This window comes from Heteronotia binoei, chromosome 21, assembly GCF_032191835.1.
Source record: "Heteronotia binoei isolate CCM8104 ecotype False Entrance Well chromosome 21, APGP_CSIRO_Hbin_v1, whole genome shotgun sequence".
NCBI lineage: Eukaryota > Metazoa > Chordata > Lepidosauria > Squamata > Gekkonidae > Heteronotia > Heteronotia binoei.
Genome location: NC_083243.1, coordinates 180517497 through 180541758, shown reverse-complemented (window position 1 = coordinate 180541758; position 24262 = coordinate 180517497). Strand labels below are relative to the sequence as shown.

At 44.0% G+C, this 24262-nt stretch overlaps 1 protein-coding gene across 2 annotated transcripts in view; it reads right to left on the bottom strand.

Annotated features, from left to right (window-relative positions):
- Positions 1-8160: 8160 nt before the first annotated feature.
- The window catches only part of MARCHF4 (membrane associated ring-CH-type finger 4), a 278747-nt gene continuing 262645 nt past the window's right edge, over positions 8161-24262 (bottom strand). The window contains exon 4 of one of the 2 annotated variants that reach the window (XM_060262009.1): positions 8161-8721. In XM_060262009.1, coding sequence (XP_060117992.1) covers positions 8360-8721 — 362 coding nt within the window. In that variant the 3' untranslated portion in view covers positions 8161-8359. The remainder of the gene's footprint in view (positions 8722-24262) is intronic. The other variant, XM_060262010.1, reaches the window with a different exon arrangement.

Genomic DNA, 24262 nt, shown 5'->3' with positions numbered 1-24262 from the left:
CTAATAGCACCTGTAAGACCAACAAGGTTTTATTCAGAACGCTTATGTTCTGAATAAGACTTTGTTGGTCTTAAAGGTGCTACTGGATTCCTTCTCAGACGCTCATACGAACACAAATCAGGCCATAGGGATTACAAATGGAAAAATTTCCAAAAGAAGATAGAACCCTAATTTGGTACTTGCTCTCAGCTGCTAGGACATTGTATGCGCAGTTGTGGAAGCAAGAAAAAATACCAGAGAAATGGGATTGGATTGTGAAAGTTTTATCGTGGAGTGAAATGGACAAATTAACAAGAACGCTAAGAGATTATGATTTGGATGTGTTAAAAAAGGAGTGAAAGAAATTTAGAGGATATATAGAGAAAGAGTGGAATGTAAAAAGACATTGGACAATTTTTTAATACGAATATAAGAAAAAAAAGATATTGAACTTTGATTGGTTAAGGGTACCTTTATAACCGAACTTAAGTATATAACCTCGGCGGGAGTCTAGTAATGGAGAGAGGGGGGATTGGAAAATATCATATGGGTTAGAGATAGTAATGTATAATTAGATACTGTTAGCATATGTTATATAATATATAATATAATGTTATATAATATTATATAATATATATAATTAGATACTGTTAGCATATGTTATTAATAAAATTGTTTAAACGCACAAATCAGGCCATAGGATGGAACCTGTTCTGGTGTTGTTTAGACCCATCATCTGGGCATTACTTCTCGGTTGATTTAGATTAGTAATAGTTCCACTGACCTTGGGCTAAAAGTTTTCTATTCCCTTTGCCTTACCCAAGCACCACCCTCAAATCTCCAAGAATGTCCCAAAGCAGAGCTGACAACGGTAAGTGGAAGCATCATGCCAATAATGCAAAACAGAGAGAGCAAAACTTTTATCTCTTTCAATAAAAAAAAGTTACTTAGATTTCACACTTTAATAAAATCAAATTCCAGAGGCCGGGGTTTTAGCATATTACGCACCCAGTTTTTCCCTTTTCAGTTTGCTATCATATATTGTACAAAAGTCAGCTGAGATGAAGTTACTGTGACAAGATATTAGGCACCTATTTTTTGCTTGTCAGCAACAGCACTCCCAATTTGTGTGCCATTTGAATTTCATGCAGAGTAGATGGGGAGCAAACACATGATTATTTAAATGGGCATTTGAGAATTTTGGGAATGGAGAGTGGGCATCTCACAAACTGGCTACCCCAGAGGGCAATCACAAAACGTGGGCAAATTACAAACAAAGCATCCTCATAGAATGGAGGAAGCCGTTTTTGTATGGGTACTCCTTGCAGACATAAAGAAGATAACTTGGTGTGTGTGTTCTGAAGTATTCTTTTACCGTTTTTGCACACAGCTTACCTCGCAGTCACAATCCTGTTCCCTCCGCAGTGTCCGGTCGGATTTCCCACCATCTGCGCTGAAGTTACAGGAAGCGCCGCGGCTTTTGCATAGCAAACGTAAACCGCTAAAACCCAGTTGACGTTTGCTACACAAAAGCTGAGGCACTTCCTGTAACTCCGGTGCATATGGTGGGAAATCCGACAGACGCTGCGGAGGGAACAGGATTGTGACTGCGAGGTAAGCTATGTGCGAAAACGGTCTTTGCTTCTATGAGAAAAGCCAGAATTGGCTCTTTGCTTTGTGGAAAAGATGCCCTGTTGAATGGGTGCTAGGAAACCCATGATAGCTGTAATTTTGGGGATCGTTGATTTAATGTCAACTGAATAGAAAACATGAATTCAAATTTATGGACTTCCTGAAACAACTGGACTTTCTGCCATGCAGAATTTTTTCTCTTCCAAAAAAGCCACAAACAAGTCAAAACTGATGTTCCCTGCAAACATACTGTTTTTGCAGTTTACACCAGAAATTCTTGGCAAGATTTTGCTACAGTAGGCCACAGTAGAACTCATTTGCGAGCCATTTCATACCTTCTTGATTGTGTCCAATGGCAAATCCCAGTAAATCAGTTCTGATGTTTGTATCTTATGGCATCATTCCCCTCACACTTCTCTCCTGCGGCTCGTCTTCTGCTGTGTTATTTACTCACTTCTTCTGCTGCTAGCATTCCCATTTATGAAAGGAGAGAGCTGTGCTTCTTGAAAGGTTATGCTACCATAAAAGTTGCTAGTCTCAAAGGTGCTACTGGACTCATTACTGTTTTACGTGTAGGAAAGGACTCCTTAAAAAGCATGAATCTTGCACATGTAAGATAATTGAGAAAGTGGTGGCAGAGCAGTTTCAAGCTTTCCTGAAAGATACTTCTGTCCTTGATCCCTTCTAGTCTGGCTTCCACCCTGGTCACGGGACGGAGACTGCTCTGATCACCCTGACAGATGACCTCAGAAGGCACCTGGATCGAAGATGGGTCAGCGCTGCTATTGCTTTTAGATCTCTCAGCAGCATTTGACATAATCGATTACGATCTAATGACCCACCACCTTGCCGACATGGGAGTTCAGGGGATGGCCTTACAGTGGTTTTCCTCCTTTCTCCGTGGTCGGGGACAAAGGGTGGCGATCGGCGAGCAGACCTCCCTGCATCATCCACTAGAGTGTGGTGTGCCGCAGGGAACTATTCTCTCGCCAATGATGTTTAACATCTATATGTGCCCCCTTGCCCAGATTGCTAGAGGTTTTGGGCTGGGTTGTCACCAGTATGCAGATGACACTCAGCTCTATCTGTTGATGGATGGCCACTCAGACTCCGCCCCAGACCATCTAACCAGGGTGTTGGAAGCTGTGGCTGGTTGGTTGCAACTGAGCCGGCTGAAGCTTAAGCCAACCAAGATGGAGGTCCAGTACATGAGCTGTTGGGGGCTAAGAGCGGGCATCCAGCTCCCCACCCTGGATGGCGCATCTCTTGTGCCAGCTCAGAAGATGAGGAGTCTGGGTGTGATACTGGATGCCTCCCTTTCGAAGGAGGCCCAGATCACAGCTGTTGCATGATCTGCCTTTTACCACTTTCGACAGGTCAAGCAACTAGCGCCCTATCTGGCTCCCCGGGACTTAGCTACAGTGATCCATGCAACGGTCACTTCCAGGCTAGACTACTGTAACTTGCTCTACACAGGCTTGCCCTTGAGGCTGATCCGGAAACTCCAGCTGGTGCAGAATGCATCAGCAGGATTGCTGACTGAATCGCCTGTACGGGCGAGCAGTCGGCCGATGCTGTGCAGTTTGCACTGGCTACCAATCGAGTACTGGATCTTCTTCAAGGTTTTAGTACTGACATTTAAAGCCTTGTGCGGCCTGGAACCGGCATACCTGTGGGACCGTCTCTCCCCATATGAGCCCCAGAGGTCATAACGATCGGCCAGCCGACATCTTCTGACCATCCCTGGCCCAAGGGACATCCAGCTTGCCTCGACCAGGACCAGGGCTTTTTCAGCCTTGACCCCAGCCTTGTGGAACCAGCTCCCTATAAAGGTTCGGGCCCTGACAGATCTGTTACTATTCTGGAGGGCCTGTAAGACGGAGCTGTTCTGCCAGGCCTATGGCTGAGGCGGGTGGACGTCCTTCTCTTATTGTACCATCAAATTGGCCTCCCAGCTCTGTTGCTTAAATCGGGCCGATATAGTTGACATCCTTGGACATCTAAAGCTGTACTTAATTGATATGTCCACACCATTCCATGCCGCTTTCAATCAATTCCAAGCCAATGGCTTGACTTGTTTAAATTTTAATGTTTTCAACTGTTTGATTGTTTATTATTATTTGTTTGGCTGTTTTACTATGGATTTGATTGTTTTATGACAGGGGTGGCCAACGGTAGCTCTCCAGATGTTTTTTGCCTACAACTCCCATCAGCCCCAGCCATTGGCCATGCTGGCTGGGGCTGATGGAAGTTGTAGGCAAAAAACATCTGGAGAGCTACCATTGGCCACCCCTGCTTTATTATGTTGGAACCCGCCCTGAGCCCGTTACGAGAAAGGGCGGGCTATAAATCAACAAAAATAAAAATAAATAAATAGAAAAGTACTTGCAATACAGCTGCAGCAGAGGAAAGCTTCTGTAATGAGATCAAGGGAGTGATGATGTTGTAGGATTCAAACCTAAATCTATTAGCAGGATGAGACTTCCTACTCTTGTAGGCCATGGCTGGCATTTCAAATAAAACATACCTGTCATCCCTGGAATGACTAGATATCTGGCACCTGGTAGTATCCTGAAAACAGTGCACTAAAGTGGCAAAGAAATGAATAGTCAAGTATGAAGGTGTTCCTGTATTGCTGTTGGCTGTAAGCAGACATGTGGAACCAGAAATGAGAAAAGCAGCTAGCAGGGTCCTTTTCTGCTAGCAAAAATGCACAGAGGGGCGGGGAGAGATAAGGACATAAGAGAAACCATGTTGGATCAGGCCAATGGCCCATCCAGTCCAACACTCTGTGTCACATAAGAACATAAGAGAAGCCATGTTGGATCAGGCCAATGGCCCATCCAGTCCAACACTCTGTGTCACATAAGAACATAAGAGAAGCCATGTTGGATCAGCCCAATGGCCATCCAGTCCAACACTCTGTCACGTAAGAACATAAGAGAAGCCATGTTGGATCAGCCCAATGGCCCATCCAGTCCAACACTCTGTGTCACAAAAGAACATAAGAGAAGTCATGTTGGATCAGGCCAATGGCCCATCCAGTCCAACACTCTGTGTCACACAGTGGTAAAAAAAAACAGGTGCCATCAGGAGGTCCATCAGTGAATCTCCTCCTGCTTTTAGGCATACTTGGGAGCGGATTTGCCAACCCTATGCTATTTTTAAAAAAATGCCATTTATCACACGTTAAATGTAAGTTAGGTCGGGGTTCCCCAATTCAATTTGCATTTGATGTATAATCAGACACTGAGCCAGTTTTGATGATACTGAATTTGAATAGGAGCCCCGAACGATTAAACTAGCAGGTTTAAAACACACACACACACACAGGTTTAGGTTTAAAAGCATCCTAACAAAAACTGCAGGAAATGTTGCAGCAAATGTTTTAGCCCAAGGCTGTGGGCCTATGAGCTACTAATATAAAGTACTTATCTCCTTATGAGCACGTTGTTCATTAGATGACTCTATCAGCAACCTGGTTCGTTGGAAAGACCAGGCTCACTTTAAAGAACCAGGGTAATTTAAGCATTTAGTTTGCTACATCCTGCCCTTGTTTATTTTAGAATGAACATGCTATTATTGTGAGGATGACTAACAAGAAGCAGCATTCAGGCACAAGTCACCAGTCACAGAAGCTTGTCTGCGCGCTGCTCTTTCCTAGGGTTGGCCAAGCCATTTTACCATTCAGTTTCTGGCAATTCCTTGAGCTACTTGATGACACTCGTGTGTGTTTTTTCCATAGACGTGGCATTGTGGGGTAGACGATGATGCAAACACCTCCCCCCCCCCTCCCCATGTTGTTGCTCTCAATGCTCTCACTGAATGCCACCCTGTCCTGGCAACCCTGGAGCTACCTGCTATCACTTCCAGGTTTTCCCTGGAAGTGTCTTTGCAGTGCAGATGCCACTGGTGGTTTTTTTAATTTTTTCCCTCCTGACAAGGACTGCTGTTGTATCAGGAGACCTGGCACCCCTAAACTTTTCAAAGGTCACTGCTGAAAAGAGACTGAAGAGGGTCTAAACCCTGTCTAGCACCTGCACTGTGAGAGACTGTAAGAATCTACCATTGATACTCTGCGGTGGTGACCAACAAGTTCACAGTCCCTATATATATTCCCACCCAGTTCACCAGGACTGTCATTAATGTTAAGCATTAATGTTGACACATCTTCTATGCTAGGCCACAGGCTGTAGTTAACCTCTATATATTTAATTAGCAAATTGCCATGAGAGTCAATTCCCCTCTCCCCTGGGTAGAAGAAAAAGAAGAAGAAGAAGAAGAAGAAGATATTGGATTTATATCCCACCCTCCACTCCGAAGAGTCTCAGAGCAGCTCACAATCTCCTTTACCTTCCTCCCCCACAACAGACACCCTGTGAGGTGGGTGGGGCTGAGAGGGCTCTCACAGCAGCTGCCCTTTCAAGGACAACCTCTGCCAGAGCTATGGCTGACCCAAGGCCATGCCAGCAGGTGCAAGTGGAGGAGTGGGGAATCAAACCCGGTTCTCCCAGATAAGAGTCCGCACACTTAACCATTACACCAAACCGGCTCTCTCAAACCGGGTACAACTGCAAATCTAGAAGGCGTTCCAATGAAAGTGACTTGTTCTGGCATAATGAACAGAGAGAGAAGTTAGGACAAGTAGAAAAGGCAAAGTGAGTCTGAAAATACATTTTGATTTTCTTGAATGGAAAATTTAAAATGTCTGCAGATAGCATTTGGAAAGCTCTTGCCAGCATTTTTTATGTCCACAAGTAAGCTGTGCTTCAAAAAACAGGATACCTGAACAGCAGCTGGTACATCCTGGAAACATCCTTTATGTGCTGTCCTGCAACATCCATGCTAGATTGATCATATCTATAGGCTCATGTTTGGCTGGGAGAACTCTTGTTGAACTGATGTGAATGGAGTCTATGAAAGCCAATGCTGCAAAAAAAATTCTCAATAGTGGCATTCATAGGGTTCCATATGAAACGAGGCAGGGGGAAACATAAGATTGTATGTTCCAGATCATAGCAAGGCTCCCATCTAGTCTAGTACTCAGTCTGTCTCTTACGGCCAACTTGAACTTTCTGACAATGTTCATATCACTGCAAAAGTCTTTAAACTGGACTGGGACTCGGAGTAATGAGGAAATCTTTCATAATGTACTTTCTAGAAAAAAATATCTGTCATTCTGTTGAGATAGTTCCACAAAGGATCGTGGATATTGTCACAAATTTGGCCTGGTGAATGGTATGTAAATGGCTCTTGCAGTGCCCGATATGGACCTACATTTGTGACCATTTTTCTACAAGTTAAAATCAAATAGATTGTCCTTTGAATTTGGGTGCTGAATTAGTCTTGTGAATGAGACGGCATATGCCCGTACTGTGACTTATGTCCTGATTCAACCCAGTTTTCATACTCATAGAAGATGTAGTGAGTCACATGTCAACTCATTCATGAATTTGCTTCAACGCACGGAAATCTGTGAAAATGACAACTTGTAATTTTTTCCCCCCAAAACTAATGAGAATCCATTAAATTATATTCCAAACATGACCAGGGATACTGCAGCTTTTTAGTGGCAACTGTGGAAATTATGAGCACAGGAAAAAAAAGTATTCAGGGGTACATTATAAAAACATATCATTTCTAAACAGTGTAACTATCGTAGCTGCCCCTAAATAATCATAGGAGGTGCAGTTTGGTGAGGGTGCTAAAAATTCTGTCAGAGATCTTCCCAGAATTCTTTCTAGCGGAAGAATGATGATTAAGCTATTTCAAGTCTGTAGCATGACTAGAGACTTCATTCTCACAAACTCCTTATCTTAATGATTGAATGGAAAAGACTTTCCATAGAACGACATGCCTTCCTACAAAGCAAGGAGCAGTTGGACAGGCATACAAATAAAGAAATAAATATCATTATGGATCTTTAACAAATCACGGATACAGAAGAAAATGAACTCGCTTTGGAGAATTGAGTTGGAGAGGCCAGGCAGGAAATTAAAAGCCGGCAATTCCAATTTTCAAACCCCCACAAATAAAATGCAGCGTTTATAAATGATATGATTCAAGTTGCTGAAATCTGAAGAGAGGAAAGGCATAAATCACCCACCAGTGACTTGTGCTTTGAACGCTTGTACAGCTTCAGTAAAGGTCACAGTCCCACTTCCTGTGGCGCACATCCTGAAAAGCCTCTAAAATGGAAGGGAATCAGGAGCTTTGTGTGTTGTGGGGCAAAAAACTGGGTAGCATCTTTACTTGTAAAAAAATAACAATAGCAATACAGTGACTGCCGTTTCAGCTTGAACACCTTGTCGCATATGGCCACACGGTAATTTATGCATTCAAATACTTGAACCCCTGGTTAATACAGTTTGGAAAATACTACAATCTTCCAAATATCTTCTTATTTCCTTCCTACCTTTTTCAGTGTGCGTGTGTTTCTTTAAAACGGTGCCCTTTCCCTTGTAATAAGACCAACTGTAACTCCCCTGCGCCCCCTCTGCCCCGCTCCAGTTTGTTTAGTATTGCACTTGTTTGTTGTAACGTCTCGTGACTATAAAACTTTCTGCTCTTGTCAGCACGTGCGTGCGGCTCTACCTCTACCATCCTTGGCTGGCCAAGGGCCTGTTGTGCTCCTTGTGTGCTACAAAGGACCACGGAGTGGGGAAGGCATACTGCGCCCCGCCCCCCCCCCAGCTCTTGCTTCCCTCTCCCAGTCTGTGTTGCGTTAAGGCCTCCTGAATTCCTTCGCTCAGACCGTGGTGACTCTCATCACAAGCTCTCTGTTTGAGTTTGAGTGACTTCTCTGTTCATGAGGCCTCAGATGGCTGAGTATATGCAAGATGGTATAAGCACAGTGGTGGTCGGACAAGGTGCCCGTAGTGTGACTAGCTGCCCGGGCCATGCTGTCAGCTGGAGTGGAGTTGCTAGCTGCACCACCGCTGGAGGATGAATGGTTATTCTGAGAGGAGGTTCGTTGGTTGGTCCTGGTCCCTGTTTTTTGATCCTCCAGGTCCTTTGCTTTGTCATAGTTCAGTACTTTCCATTGTTGATTGACCGCTTGCCACCGTTTAAATATCCGATAAACTGAGGGCCCTTCATGGATGATCAGACCTATAGGGTAAGGGAGTGATTGGGTAGGAAGGAGAGAGAGAGAACGTTATAGCCAGCTTTGCGTCTGTCGCGTCTTCATAGCATGCATACCTTTCACATCTGGTTCACACTGAAATGTGGAAAGGAAGGGGGGAACGTTATATTTTATACCTAGTGTTATACTAAACAAGACCACAAAGCGGAGCCTTCGGAATATAAGAATTGCCTCAATGGGACGGATCTGAGCTCAGCATTCTACAGCAGACAGCAAGGCACACGAGAAGGCCCGGGACTCGGGGTGTCTGCGCCCCTAGGCCAAACCATGCTCCTCCACTCCCCCGTTGTATTTCTTTTTGCGTCACAATGACATCACTCACATGCGCGCACACATGTATGTGCACCTTTGCCACTCGCTGCCCTGCCATGCCCCCCCCCTTGCCTTGGCCTCCCGAGCCTCGGGATACCTTGGCAAAGTTCAGAAGGGCAGCAGGTGCGCCTAGAGCATGCTCACTGTCCTGCCACGTGCCCCCCCCCACTTTGCCATGGCCTCCCGAGCCTCGGGAGACCTCGGCAAAGTTCAGAAGGGCAGCAGGTGCGCCTAGAGCATGCTCGCTGTCCTGCCACGCCCCCCCCCCACTTTGCCATGGCCTCCCGAGCCTCGGGAGACCTTGGCAAAGTTCGGAAGGGCAGCGAGCGTGCCTAGAGAATGCTCGTTGCCCTGCCATGCCCCCCACTTTGCTGCGGCCTCCCGAGGCTCGTGAGGCCACGGTAAAGTGAGGATGGCAGTAGTGCGGCTGCAGGGCATGGGGAGAGGGGGCGCCTCATGGGGGCCCTAGGCCAAGTGGCGCCCTAAGCGGCAACTTCTTCCATGTGCCAGCCCTGCGCATGAGGAGCTCTCAAGTAAAGCAAAAAAGATTTCTCTCATCATTTATCCTGAGCAGATGTTTGAAGGACGCTGTATTTTACGGAGCTACAATAAAGCTGTCGTTTTTATCTTCTTGGAGCAGCCTCTCCTTTCAAAGAACTTAACCAATTCCTTGATCTGTAGATGGGCTTTTTGGTCTGACGTTATGCTGGTTTACTATTCTGGATCAGGAGCAACCTCGAGCAGTTTCTCTGAAGAGGTGGCATATAGCTACTCCAAATAAATAAACGAATGAACGAACTAACTAACGGCAAGAACTGGATTAAAGAACTTATCTGGTCATCAACTAGTATAGCCCAGAGGGAATGTTCTCTTGCGAAACCTAAGATTAAGCTTAATAGCACTTAATGTCTGTAGAGCGCTTTTCAGCACTGATGCCGCAGTCTTCACAAGTAACGATCTCGTCCTGGCATAATTTTGCTTACAGCGACCCATTTCGTCTTGAGTTGAGGCCCTGTATGCTCACTTGTTGTTCACTGTTTAGAATAAGCACTATGTGGGGGGGAGGGGGGACAGTTGCCGGCTTTTATCATCGTACGGGGTGGCTGGTGCAGGGTCAGAGCTTACTGGATTTATGCAGGTGATAAGATCTGTTAATTTACCCAGCCTTCTGATTCAATTTGGGAAGCCATAAAAAAAGGCCAAACTTTCCCTCGATCCAGGGCAAGAAGTCATGCTGGAGAAGATTGGGAAGAGTAATGGACAGGAAATAAACCAATGTGAAGAAAAACCTAATTGGAAGCAGGTGAGTGAGCTGCAGTGACAGCTGCTGCTGCTGCTTTGTCTCAATTCATTGCTACACCACTCATTTGCCAGAGGGGGCAGGGTCAAATGAAAATGATAGGACCAATGAGGAGCAGCGAGGTATGCTCACTGCCCCGCCTTCCTTGGATTGGGTGCCTTAGCAGCTGCCCAAGAATACCAGCCTTGATAGAGGCTCTGTGACAGCATTCCGTCACTTGAGTTTCCATCTGCAACCTAGGCAGTGGTTTTCTACCTCCATAAGTTAATGAAAAGGCTTTTTTGGTAGCAGGAACTTCTTTGCATGTTAGGCCACACACCCCTGATCTAGTCAATCCTCCGAGAGCTTACAGCAGGCCCTGTAAGAAGAGCCCTGTAAGCTCTTGGAGGATTGGCTACATCAGGGGTGTGTGGCCTAAAATGCAAAGGAGTTCCTGTTACAAAAAAAAACCCCCTGGAAGAGGTAACATTTGAACCAGAAACTTTGCTGTAATGATTCAAGGATCTTTGCAGTTTGAGATTTCACTGACTCCAATCTTCAGAAATGAAGTCCAGGAGTCAGAGTTAGATTCTGAGTGTCAAATACAAATTCTAAAATTGTATTTAAAGTATTATGCTCTAATGCTTAGTTCAGAGAATGTCCAAGGAGTCAAACAAATAAAAGAGAACAATAAACTTCATGAAATCCAATAACAATAAAAACAATCCCATGAAGACCAGTTAAAACAGAGGGCAGGCCTCCCCTAGCACCTAAAGGCTAGTGGAAACGGTACCAAATAACTAAGCATTTCTGAGGAGGGAGTTCGGAAAGCCAGTTTGGTGTAGTGGTTAAGTGTGCGGACTCTTATCTGGGAGAGCCGGGTTTGATTCCCCACTCCTCCACTTGCACCTGCTAGCATGGCCTTGGGTCAGCCATAGCTACCACAAGAGTTGTCCTTGAAAGGGCAGCTGCTGTAAGAGCCCTCTCCAGCCCCACTCACCTCACAGGATGTCTGTTGTGGGGGAGGAAGGTAAAGGAGATTGTGAGCTGCTCTGAGACTCTTCGGAGTGGAGGGCAGGATATAAATCCAATATCATCATCATCATCATCATCATCATCATCATCATCATCATCATCATCATCATCATCTTCTTCTTCTTCTTCTTCTTCTTCTTCTTCTTCTTCTTCTTCTTCTTCTTCTTCTTCTTCTTCTTCTATAAGCAGGGCACCATCAAAGACAAGGCCTCTCCTCTGGTAGCAGGCCTCCTTAGCAGTGCTGAAAGCAAGATGCACTTGGAGAAGGTCCAAGTTAGACAATCTTAGTTGATGGCCAGATTTGAGTAGAAGAAGACCAGCACCGTCATGTTTCTCTTGCAAAGTTGGTGGGGAACTCTGATCTCAATTATTTATATTCACATATATGATCTCAGGGTTGGCTTCAGCAGATCGTGAGTCAGATGTGGACAGCGCCATTTATTTCAGCCCTAACGCTCATCACAAATATTAATCGGCAAGCTGATTCAAAAGGATGGCTTTTTAAAAAAAAATCTGTTTATTTTACTTCTAAATCATAAGTGTGTATGATCCCATGCAATTAATAATATGATGTTGATGGATGGGCTCGTGCATCAACTGAACACCTGTTTTCCTAGATAAATTGAGCTTCAAAATATTTACAAGAAATGCAAAAAAAATAACTTTGTTTTCCTTTGCGGTAGCCAGGATCCAAATTACTTATTGATTCCTCAGTCCTGAGCTCAGGAAGCTGTAAAATTGAAAAGGAACCAAAGCAGGTGGGTGTGAAGACAGAAATAACGTCAACGCAATTGGTGACTGTAAAATGTGAAGAGTGAGCCAAGGAGCCTATTGGTTTAACAGCGATTTGCAAGAAGCTCCGGGATTTCACCAAATGAGAGCTGTTGGTATTAAACAGGCACGGGTATTCCTCAGGTGACTGTAGAAGTCATCTTGCAGTAAAGCAAGGCCCTTGTCTTAATACCCAGGGCTGAGTCTCATTTTCAGTTTTGTTCTCGAGTATGGCTAACCTGAGCATGTATGAAGCTGTCTTGTGACTGAGAGACCACAGGCCCATTTAGTCAAGAATTACTTATTCTGATAAGCAGCATCACTTTTTCGGGGGTGAGGGATGGGGAGGAGCCATCAAGCCACAGCTGACTTATGGAAACCCTGTGTAGATTTTTTTTAATGCAAGAGCTGTTCAGAGGTGGTTTGCCATTGCTGCCGCTGTGTAACAACCCTGGTATTCCTTGGTGGCATCCCACCAAAATACCAACCAGGGCCAACCCAGCTTAACTTTCAAGATCTGATGAGAATGGGCTATCCTGGGCTATCCAGATCGAGGCAGCATCGTATGCCACATTTATTTGAATATTTCACCCTGCTTTTCTCTTACTCTGCGTTTCCAAAATGGCTTACAAAATGAAGGATACGGAACGAAATACAATGTGTTTCCTTTGAAAGAGAATGGTTTTGCTTCAAGTCTCTATCGCAGACGCTTACATGCTTCCCAGATGTATAATCGGGTACAAACCTTTCAAATGAAATACAGTTTAAATAGAGACAAAGCAGCCACCAAGCTCCCAGACACCCTGGAGGCTGGTGAAAAATGTGTACTGCCAGTCATGCCACTTGGAATCCTTTTAGTGGAAGATGCCTGGGATTGGATTTGGAACCTTTTGTATGCAAACCAGGTCCTCCATGTCTGAGCTATGATTCCTTTCCATACATGTTCATTTCATCTATTATGAATGGCGCATTGGCTTTAAATTGCTGCAATTCACAGAAAGGGAGGGGAGGAGCATGGTATGGCACAATCTTTGAAGCTAACCTGGGTTGGTATTTGGACAGAGCACCACCGAAGAAAACCTTTTTTCAGAGGAAGACAATGGCTAACCTCCTCTTCTTCTCACTTGCCTTGCAAAACCCCTTGCTAGATGGCTATAGGTCAGTTGTGACTTGAAGGCACAACCTATAGATATAAAAGCCTAACTGTATTTGGGAAGACTCACCTACCCTTCCTTTGGCTGAGCCACTCAAAGAGCAACCCCACCCTCCAGCTCCAGGACAGATGAGGAATGGGCCACTGGGGAAGCTACCAGGCAGTGGCTGTTGCTAGGCAACCGAGCTTAGTCCTGTCAGTAAAAGGTGGGTGGAGGAGGCCCTTTTCACGCCTATTTTGGTATTTGAGGGAGAACTCATTGGGGCCAGTCTGACTCCAGACTAGGGTTGCCAGCTCCAGGTTGGTGGGAAATTCCTGGAGATTTTGCGGTGGAGCCTATGGAAGCCAGAGTTTGGGGAGGGGAGAGACGTCAACTGAATATAAAGCCACAGAGTCCACCCTCCAAAGCAGTTATTTTCTCCAGAGGGAGAGAGATCTGTTGTCTAGAGTTCAGTTGTGATAACATCTTCAAGGTCCACCTGGAGGTTGGCTACCCTAGGCCTGGCAGCACCCTCTGGGAAGAAGATAGGGTTGCCAATCCCAGCTTGGAAAATTCCTGGAGATTTGAGGGGTGGAGCCCAGAGAGGATGGGGTTTGAGGAGCAGTGTGACCTCAGACAGGTACAATGCCATACTCCACACTCCAAATCAGCCATTTCCTCCTGGGAACCCATTGTTGCCAATCTCCAGGTGAGGGCTGGAGATCACTCAGAATTACAACTACTCTCCAGATGGCAGAGACCAGATCCCCTAGAGAAAATGACTGCTTTGCAGGGTGGACTCTGTGTTATTATACCCCTCTGATGTTGCTTTTCTCTTGCTTTAGTCCCCCATGTGGAGAAAGATTGTACTTTTCCTAGGTAGAGGCTGCAGGGAGAGGAGAGGAAATGGAAAGCTGAAGTCAGATCAATTCCCCTACAGAAAATGGCTGCTTAAGGTGCATACTCTATGGCAGGAGTGGCCAACTGTAGCTCTCCAGATGTTTTTTGCCTACAACTCCCATCAGCCCCAGCCATTGGCCATGCTGCCTGGGACTGATGGGAGTTGTAGGCAAAAAACCTGGGGAGCTACCATTGGCCACCCCTGCTCTAAGGTATACCATAACGCAATCATGCCAGGCCAAAAAACCCAGATCATGCCACAAGCTCACACTGATGCTAAACACTGCAAGGCTGAATATGACAGAAAAAGGATGCAAACAAAAGGAATACTGAGGTTCAGTGTCTGTGTGACCATCGCTATGCCCTCCTGCACTCCCCATAATTATTTTCCTTATCTCTATTCTGGGCGCACTTTGGGGCTTTGAATCACCATAGACCTGGGAACACACACACACATGGAGGAGGGTGAAAGCTGGAGTTTCAGCTGTGGCATGGGTGGGAAGACAGCAAGGGTGGAGGGGTGAGCAGGTCTCAGATTCAGCAGGAGTTCACAGGAGCGCAACTCCTGAATCTTTCTGAAAGTTCCACCTCCTCCTTCCCACCTTGTCCATTGACTAGTAGGTGCAGCTGCATAACAATCCCTGGATGAGCTCCACCACCTTTTTTCCTACAAAACGACCCCTGGGGTATGTGAAGGCCAAAGTTCCAAAGATGGGTGGGAAGACAGCAATGTGGGTGAGTGAATGTCATGGGAGTGGGGGGGGGCAGCAGTGGAGTGGCAAGGTTTCAGGGGTAGTTGAGAGGAAGTGATGCTTGGGGGGGGGGGGATGGAAGTTGGAAGAGGGAAGTGGGAGGGTGGGAAGACAGCAGGGATGGGGAAGAGTGAATGCCTTCACTTGAGCATGTGCATGGGAAGCCAGCAAGGCTGGGGGGCATTCGCCCAGAGCCTTTTTCTAGAGCCCATTGTATTTTCTTTCACTGTAGGCCTTATTCCTAGTATGTACATAATTCAGAGAAAAACACCTAGAAGAAACCACTGGGGAAAAGACAGGGCAACCCTTTCTGTGCATTTTGCCAAGAAAGGAAATTATTCAAATATAAAGAACAAGCGTAAGATGTTTGGTTATTGTATTCAGGTGGCTATACCTAAATACAATTTTGAAGTGCAGTTATTTCAGAATAGACTTTTCTAGCAACATATCAGCACCCATTTTATACTGTTCTTCCAGCTTGTCACTGTTTATTCTTTTCTTTTTCAAAGTTGGTATTTTTGAGATTTAGCTCTCTCTCTTTTTTTAACATCTGATTCTTACGTTGATCTCAGGCCAACATAATACATCAATGGATCAGACCAGTGATCCATCTGTCCCAGCATCCTTTGTCACACAGTGGTCAACCAACTGCCCTGGAGGACCAACCCATATGGCATAGAGACCAAGAGAATTGCTGCATCTGACAACGGCGGTTCCATTTAGTCACCATATCTAGCAGCCACTGAGAAACTCTATGGATCTATCGAGTCCCCTTTTAAAGCCACCAGTTTTCAATGTTTTGATATCAAGTTATCCCTAATTTATTATATGAACTGTTTTTCATAATAATTTGGACACCATCAATGGCCCATTGCCACCAGAAGTGGAGTTGTGAGGCTGAGTTTTCCTGTCTACCTGGAATCTGTGCAACACAGTAAGATAAAGCACCCTCTCGCTAGGTAGATACAGCACGAAGCAGGAAATAAGCCTCTGGTCTGAAAAGTAATTTCCAGGCAGCAATTAAGGGTTTTTATATTCCAGATCCATTCTTTTGGGTGCACCAATGAGAATTTGATCCTTCATAAATTTAAGTCAGGAAAAGTTCCTCCGTAGTAGAACTATGGGAAGGAGTGTCTTGTGCTGGCAAGCAAGTGTTCTGTTCTCATAAAATCTGGCTTTGGTTCCCTACAGGGTTGCCAGATCCCTTCATCCATCTGGCAGGGGGACTGGGGGGCATTTTAGGGGCAGGTAGGGACATTGCACAACATCCTTGATGTGATCGCCTGGAAGCAGTGTTCCTACTAAGCTGAGTTAGCATGAGCTAGCTCACAGATTTTTAGCCTCCAGCTCACATATTTTTGTCTTAGCCCAGGAAGGATGACCCCAGAGCACAATAATTTATGCAGTAGCTCACAACTTTAATACCAGTAGTTCACAAAGTAGATTTTTTTCTCATAAGACTCCATAACTTTGAGGGAACATTGCCTGGAAGTGATGCCATTGCACCTGGGGGCTCTGGTATTTGGGTGAAACTCTATGGGGGTTTTGCCCCCAAAACCGTAGAGTTTGCCCCAATACCAGATCATCCCTCCATGACATCCCCAGCACGATGACATCACCCAGAAGTGACACCATCATGTTGGGGATGTCACACAGCAACGCCTCTGTTTGGGGATGGGGTTTTCCCAGCTGGCCAGCAGCATATTGAAGCCCCCCCCCAAAGCACGGGAACCCCCACAGGGATCTGGGGGCTGGCAACTTTAGCTCCCCACCAGCCATTTTTGTGGTCCAGTGATTATTGGCCTCCTGAGCCAGACAGTGAACCTAGGAAATGGGTCCCCGGATTCCATGAGTTCTAGTGGTTGGGTATCCCTGCATGTACTGGGACTGACATGCACTGAGACTTCCCAAGACACACAAACTCATTCCAGTTTTGGTAGCTGGCAGGTCCTATAATCAGTATATGGCTTCTAAACAAACGCACATTAATTAAAAATTGTTTCCCTTTAAACAAAAAATATGTACAGGTATGCTGCAAATTCCTGCCACATTTTGTCTGCTCATGGATAACATTTTTATTGGGTCAACTTGCAATTAGCTTTATCTGAATAATATCACAGTATTCCTAATTTTCTCTGACTCTGCAGTCAAATAGCAGCTTCTCAGAGCTACTTAAGGTTGTAAAATTGGAGGGGGTGTTCCCATCCCAATGGGATCCATGCTCCTGAGAATGGAACTCACATCGGACTCGCAGTTTTTGTAGTGAAACTGAGAAGGTTGTGAGCAGGGGCGAATTAACCATTAAGCAGACTAAGCATGTGCTTAGGGCACCAGGGCCAAAGGGGGCACCACAAAGTTGGGAAAAGGGTAAAAAAGAAAAAAAAAAGGAGGATTTGTAAAAAAAGAAAAGAAAGGATAAAACTAGTGCAAATTGATCATGGTGCACCCTAGAGTTATCTTCTATTTTTTGTTGGCGAGGTGCAGTGTCATATGCTACGTTTAAAAGTAAAATGATGGAGCCAAATTCAGTTGTCATGGCAGTCATTTCAACGACACACTCTGCCCTTTTTAAATTTCAGCCCCATGTAGACATCAAAAATGAAGCGTGTTCAGTTGAGTGGGGCACAAAAGAGAGAACATGCAAGAGAATGAGCAAAAGAATCCGTCTGTTGTAGCCAAGACAGGAAAGCTGACAGATTTCTTCTTACAAACTGCAGAGAAAGATGATCCGGATCGAAACCAGTGTCAGTCTTCAGAGACAGGAAGTGAATCAAATCTATCTCCTTCATCAGAAACAGCCAGTGTTGGTGCAAGGCCAGATTTTCATGATGACATTGCACATGATGAAGTGCCACAACCTGTGCCAACTTCCATGACAAGATGTGTAAATGCTTTTGAACTGTCCAAGGAGTTTAGAGAACTGACCAAGGATGAAATGAATAAAGCTAAGGACCCAGGGTTGTGGGATGAATTTTATGGTGATGATGTGACTTACTAAGTTGCTCGTGGACCCAGTAAATGTCAGCACCACAATGGGCCATTTGACAAATCGTTTCGCAATTTCATCAGTGGGAAGCCAAAGAGATACTGTTCACAGAAGATATTTTTTGGAATAAAAGTCAATGGTGAACACTACAAGAGAGAATTGACTGTTGTACTCTCCTTCAAAAGGATCAGTTTTCTGTTTTGTTTGTAAACTATTTGCACCCAAAGAGTCAGTGCATTTTGCTAGAAATGAGGGATTCAGTGACTGGTGAAACACTGCTGTAATTGACAACCATGAAAAAAGTACAACTTACCAAACAAGGCTTACTCAGCCACTGGAAAAACAAATTGAAGAGGAATACAATTACTGGGAGAATGTGCTTTGGCATGTTGTAGCAGTCATTTGCACTCTGGCTGAATGAGGATTGACATTCTGAGGAAAAGTGGAAAAATTTGGGTCTCTCAATAATGGGAATTATTTGGGGCTACTCAAATTGATAAGTTGGTTTGACCCATTCTTGGCTGCTCACATATCACGGAATGGCAATGCTGGAAAAGGCAACCCTTTGTACCTGTCCAAAACGATATGTGAGGAACTTATTGAGTTAATGGCAAAGAAAGTGCACTCTGTCATCATTGACGAAATTAATGTTTCTGGGTACTTCAGTCTGTCTGTGGACTCAACACCTGATCTTTCGCATGTTGACCAACTGAGCATGGTGCTCAGATACTTGCAAGATGGAAAGCCAGTTGATTGATTTATCACATTTTTGGAATTACAAAACCACACTGGTGAAGCTATGGCACAGCAGGTGTTGAAGTACTTATGTAATGATTGTAAATTGGATTTTGCTAAATGCAGAGGGCAGTCATATGACAATGCTGCCAACATGTCTGGACGTTACAATGGCATGCAGCAAAAACTTTTGGATGCAAATCAGTTTGCTGTTTATGTACCCTGTGCAGCTTATTCACTAAATTTAGTTGGACAAAGTGCTGTGGATTGCTGTCAAGTTGCAGTAGATTTCTTTTCCACTGTACAACTGCTCTACACATTCTTTTCAGCCTCAGCTGCTCGGTGGAGAATTCTCAAAGATTGCATTGGAAATGAAAAAGTGTTGATATCACTTTCAGACACCAGAAGAGAAGCACATGCTGTGGCAACTGCAGCAATTATCAGCTCTTTCTTCAAGATTCTGGAAGCTTTGGAAGATTTATCAGATGACCAGTTGCAAAAAGGTGACACTAAAAGGAGGCAAAGAATATAACAAACAAGATGCAAAAATTTGTGTTCATGCTGAATTTTTGGAATGAAACTTTAGAAAAGTTTCACAGAAGAAGTCAACTTCTTCAAAGTGAAAATGTGATCTTGCAAACATGTGCAGATTTGTATTCATCATTGGCAGACCAGTTGCACACATCAAGAGATGAATTTAAGAGATTTGAATCACTTGCAAAGGACATGTTTCCTGATACAGAATACAAAGCAACTCAAACGCGTAAGCGTGTAAGAAAGATAATGCCCAACGATGGAAATGCACCAGAGGTCATTCTCAGTGCCAGAGATAAATTCTGTATCTCCACTTTTTATGTAATTGTTGAAAAGTTAGAAACGGAAATGAGGAGGAGACGAAAGGTGTACGCTGAAATAGCAGAAAGATTCTCTTGTCTGACAGATGTTCCTAATGCCACCCAACACGGTGCTAATTTCCAATTATCAGAAAGTGAAATGTACTGTCAGACACTCATTGATGCTTATCCAGATGACATGAACAACACTTTGTCTACAGAGCTTCAACAGTTCCATTCATATGTTCTTCATAAGTTTAAAACAACCAAGAAACATCTTTCACTCACATGGAACTTTACAACACAATTACAGAAGACAAACTAGAGTTCCTTTCCAAATGTTGAAATTGTCTTAAGAATATTTTTAACATTAATGGTCACCAACTATACAACAGAGGGGTCTTTCTCACAACTGAAATGTGTATAAAACCCAAATAGATCAGTTATGCTTCAAGAAAGACTCAACTCACTGTATATTAACAATTGAAGCAGACATTCTGAGAAGTATTAATTTCGAGGATGTTATCAGTGATTTTGCAAAAATGAAATGTAGAAAAATGTCTTTCAGGTCATGAATATTGCAACTTTGATACATTTAACTTGTGAAATATTAGAATATATGTTGCATTGCATTTTCGTAGAACTTTATATGTAGCCCAAGCTTGGCTTAGTTTGTACAGTATATTGTGTTATCATATGAATAAATTGTATTGTTGCAACCTGCATTGTATATCTGGTCAGACAGGTCAATAACTAAAATGGACTGGGTCAGTGTGGAAAGGAGGGGGGGCACCAAGATTGGTCAGTGCTTAGGGCACCAGTGAGCCTTAATCTGCCCCTGGTTGTGAGGATAATGTAACATTTAGTTAGGCCCTTAACTGCATGCTATTAAAAACATCAACAGTTCTGTATCCTGCAACATTCAGAATACTGCTCCTTTTTGCTAATCTTATTTTTCACTATTATCTGTTGATTCCAGCCTTCTGTATATATGCCACAACTGACTCATTGGCCTGAGAATTCCAAGTTGTACCATGTTATTTTCTGGTGAACTTCCCTATATGAAACAGATCACAGTCTATCCATAGCCATCCTGATTCTTGCTAAGGCACTCAGATTCAAAGAATGACTTGAACCTGTAACAAGTGATTTTCTTAAAAAGGAACCTGCTTCCTAGCATCTAGCAGGAAAGTCCTTTCTTACCAGGCTCTTCTCTTTACTAGTTAAGTTCTAAACTAGGGATCGCTGGTCATAGGAGAAGCAAGTGTTACCCTGACTATAAAGTGGTCTCTTGCTAAAATATGTGAACAATGATCTCAAGCATAGTATGCTTTGCATGTTTGTATTTGCAGTCCTGAACTGGTGTCCCACATTTGAGGTATTCACAGTTTATGAAATGGTGTAGATTAATCTCTGCTTGTTAAAATAGACTGCTATCCAGGTTACCCTAAATTTCCTTAGCCTGTCAGAAGTTCCAAGACCAATGGTTTGGAGCAGAAGTGCACATACTGAAAATTCTGAGCTAAAACTATACACAGAAATCGCTGTTTTAGGTTGTTGTCATGATTCCCAGAATGGTGACACAAACTGAGGATTCTTAGGGATTATGAAAACCATCCTCTGAAAAATCTGTGTTGTTTTTTGCATTTGGGTGCTTACTGTCAACAGCAGTGAGTATTTTGTTTGATTCTCCAAATTTCTGCGGCAATGGCATTTCTCCCTTCCAATCAAATCCTTGCAATGGATCTGGAAATAAGCTCTTCCAGCCTCTGGAGATAAATCCCCAAGAAGAATTTTTGTGGAGGAGTTTGTGTTGAGCTGTGAATGCCCAGCAGCTCTGAAAGTATGTGAATAACTTCCCATAGGAGTTTCTTCAGAATCAGGAAAAAGGCTGGATGGGAGCAAGACCCCCGTTCTCCACCTATGCTGCCCTTCATCAGCAAAATCAGCTTATTTCACTTTTCAAGTGACAGTCTTGGAACTGACATATGACCCAAACCAAAGCGGTGAACCATGGAGAGAACTCATAAACATATGTAGCTTAGCCCTCATACTCCCTTGACCCAGCTCTTAACTGGTTTCTCCTCCAGGAATTTTGTAAATAGTAGTAGTACTAATTACTAATTTAAGCTTCCTCTACAGTTGATGCCCTCATGGCATTATGCAAAGGTTGGAAGACCCTTATCTCAGCCATAAACAACGATGAGTCACAAACTTTCTGGAAGCTAGTCAATGAGGGCCTTCATGTATCGCCCCTGGAGTCTGGGAAGAATATTTTGCTTCTATTTTTGCTGAGACCTCTGGTCCAGATTGTGAACTATATCAGGTTGATCCATCCCAATCTGATCCCTGGCCCCCAGTTATCCCAGAAACAGTTAACTTTTTAATTATGCATATGCATTCAGGTAAAGCCCCAGGTCTGGATCTCATCCCAATAGAGCTCTTAAAAGTAAATCCAGCTTGGTGGAGCAACTCTTGGCCCCATTTTTTCACCCAAATGAATGAATTCGGCATCATTCTTCAATCATGGAAACATGTAGTGATAGTGCCAATACATAAAAAAGGCTAAAAAATGCTTCTTTCAAATTATAGGCCCATAAGCCTACTCTCAGCAATAGGCAAGGTGTATGTAGCTTTTTAAAACTCCAAACTATTAAATTGTATAGAAACAGAAACTATAATTTATCCAGAGCAAGTGGGTTTTAGAAAAGGAATTTCATTGCTTAAATCATTGCTTGTGCTATATCATCTTGCTGATAAATATGCCTCCTATCCAGGAGGCTAGCCCTATGCAGCATTTATGGACCTTTGGGCAGCCTTTGATTCAGTCCCTAGATCCTGTCTTTGGGCTGAACTATCTAAGACAACTCTAAATAAATGACTACTTTGGCTGATCTATAAACTCTATGAAAACCCTACTGCAACAAATTCGTTGCAGGTTGAATGGGCAGCTTACTAACATCATTCACCTTTTCAAAGGTGTTAAACAAGGCTTCCTACTAGCCCCTATGCTCTTCAATCTCTACTTAAATGACATGGTTCCACACCAAGTCAGGAGCTTGGGAGTTCTACTGGAGCCTTCATTATCAATGGAGGCCCAGATAGCAGCCACTGCCAAGTCGGCGTTTTTTCATCTGAAGCAGGCAAGGCAGTTGGCCCCCTTCCTGGAGCGCCGGGACCTAACAACAGTGACCCATGCAACGGTCACCTCAAGATTAGATTACTGTAATGCCCTCTACATGGGGCTGCCTCTGTGCCGAACCCAGAAGCTGCAGCTGGTGCAGAATGCGGCGGCTAGGCTGTTATTAGGGCTCCCGAAGTGGGAGCACATACAGCTGGGGCTGCGTGGGCTGCACTGGCTGCCAGTTGTATACCGGGTTCGTTACAAAGTGCTGGTTATCACCTTTAAAGCCCTATATGGCCGAGGACCTGCCTACCTGAAGGACTGTCTCTCAGAGAGCACTGAGGTCAGCGGGGAAAAACCAACTGACCATCCCCGGGCCGAAGGAGGCAAAATTAAAGAACACTCGTACACGGGCCTTCTCCATTGCAGCTCCACACCTATGGAACCAGCTCCTGGAAGAAGTGCGGGCCCTGTGGAGGCTTGAACAGTTCCGCAGGGCCTGCAAGACCATCCTTCTTAGGATGGCCTTTACCTAACCGAACGACTGTTGGATTCGCCCAAGTGACTCTGCCATAATTTTATATTTAACAGAATAGCACCAGAAGTGTTAATTTTAAAACTGGAATGTTTTTAGGTGAATGTGTTTTTTAAAAGTCTGTTGTATAATTTTTATATGGATTAAGATGTTGTTAGCCACCCTGAGCCTGCTTCGGCAGGGAGGGCAGGATATAAATAAAATATTATTATTATATTATTATTATTATTATTATTATTATTATTATTATTATTATTATTATTATTATTATTATTATTATTATATTAAAAAGCTAGAGTGTCATGCACCTACACTGCAGGATATGAAACCCCAAAATTACTCTATGCAGATGGCACGGTGCTGCTATCTAGATCTGAAAAGGGCCTACGCAAGATAGTAAATGCTTTTATTGATTACTGTACACAAGGGGAGGGACGGTGGCTCAGTGGTAGAGCATCTGCTTGGGAAGCAGAAGGTCCCAGGTTCAATCCCTGGCATCTCCAAAAAAGGGTCCAGGCAAATAGGTGTGAAAAACCTCAGCTTGAGACCCTGCAGAGCCGCTGCCAGTCTGAGAAGACAATACTGACTTTGATAGACCAAAGGTCTGATTCAGTATAAGGCAGCTTCATATGTTCAAGAGGGGTTATCAGTTAATTATGAAAAATCAAAAATTATGGTCTTCTCAACCAAACCTCGCCCTGACCTGAAATCATGGACTCCCAAGGGAGGGCAGATAGAACAAGTGTCACATTTTAAATATCTGGGTGTAGTCTTCAGTTATAACCTCCATTGAAAACATCGTATTAGGTCAGTAACTGAAATTGCCAAAACAAACTCTAGCACTTTCCTCAGGTTTTATTTTTCAAAAGGTGGCCAATATGTCCCAATGGCTATTACAGCCTTTAATGCAACAGTAATCCCCCAGTCTCTATATGGGCAGCCATTTGGATAAAGGAAGTCTCTGAATCTTTAGACCAGATCCTTACTAAGTTTCTGTGTTGAATTGCAGGAACTCCCAGTTGTGTTGCAGGGACTGCCCTCAGGGAGGAGTTTGCCCAATATTTTTTTTTAATCTAGAGCTTGGAAAGCTGCTTTCAAACCGAGATTGAAAG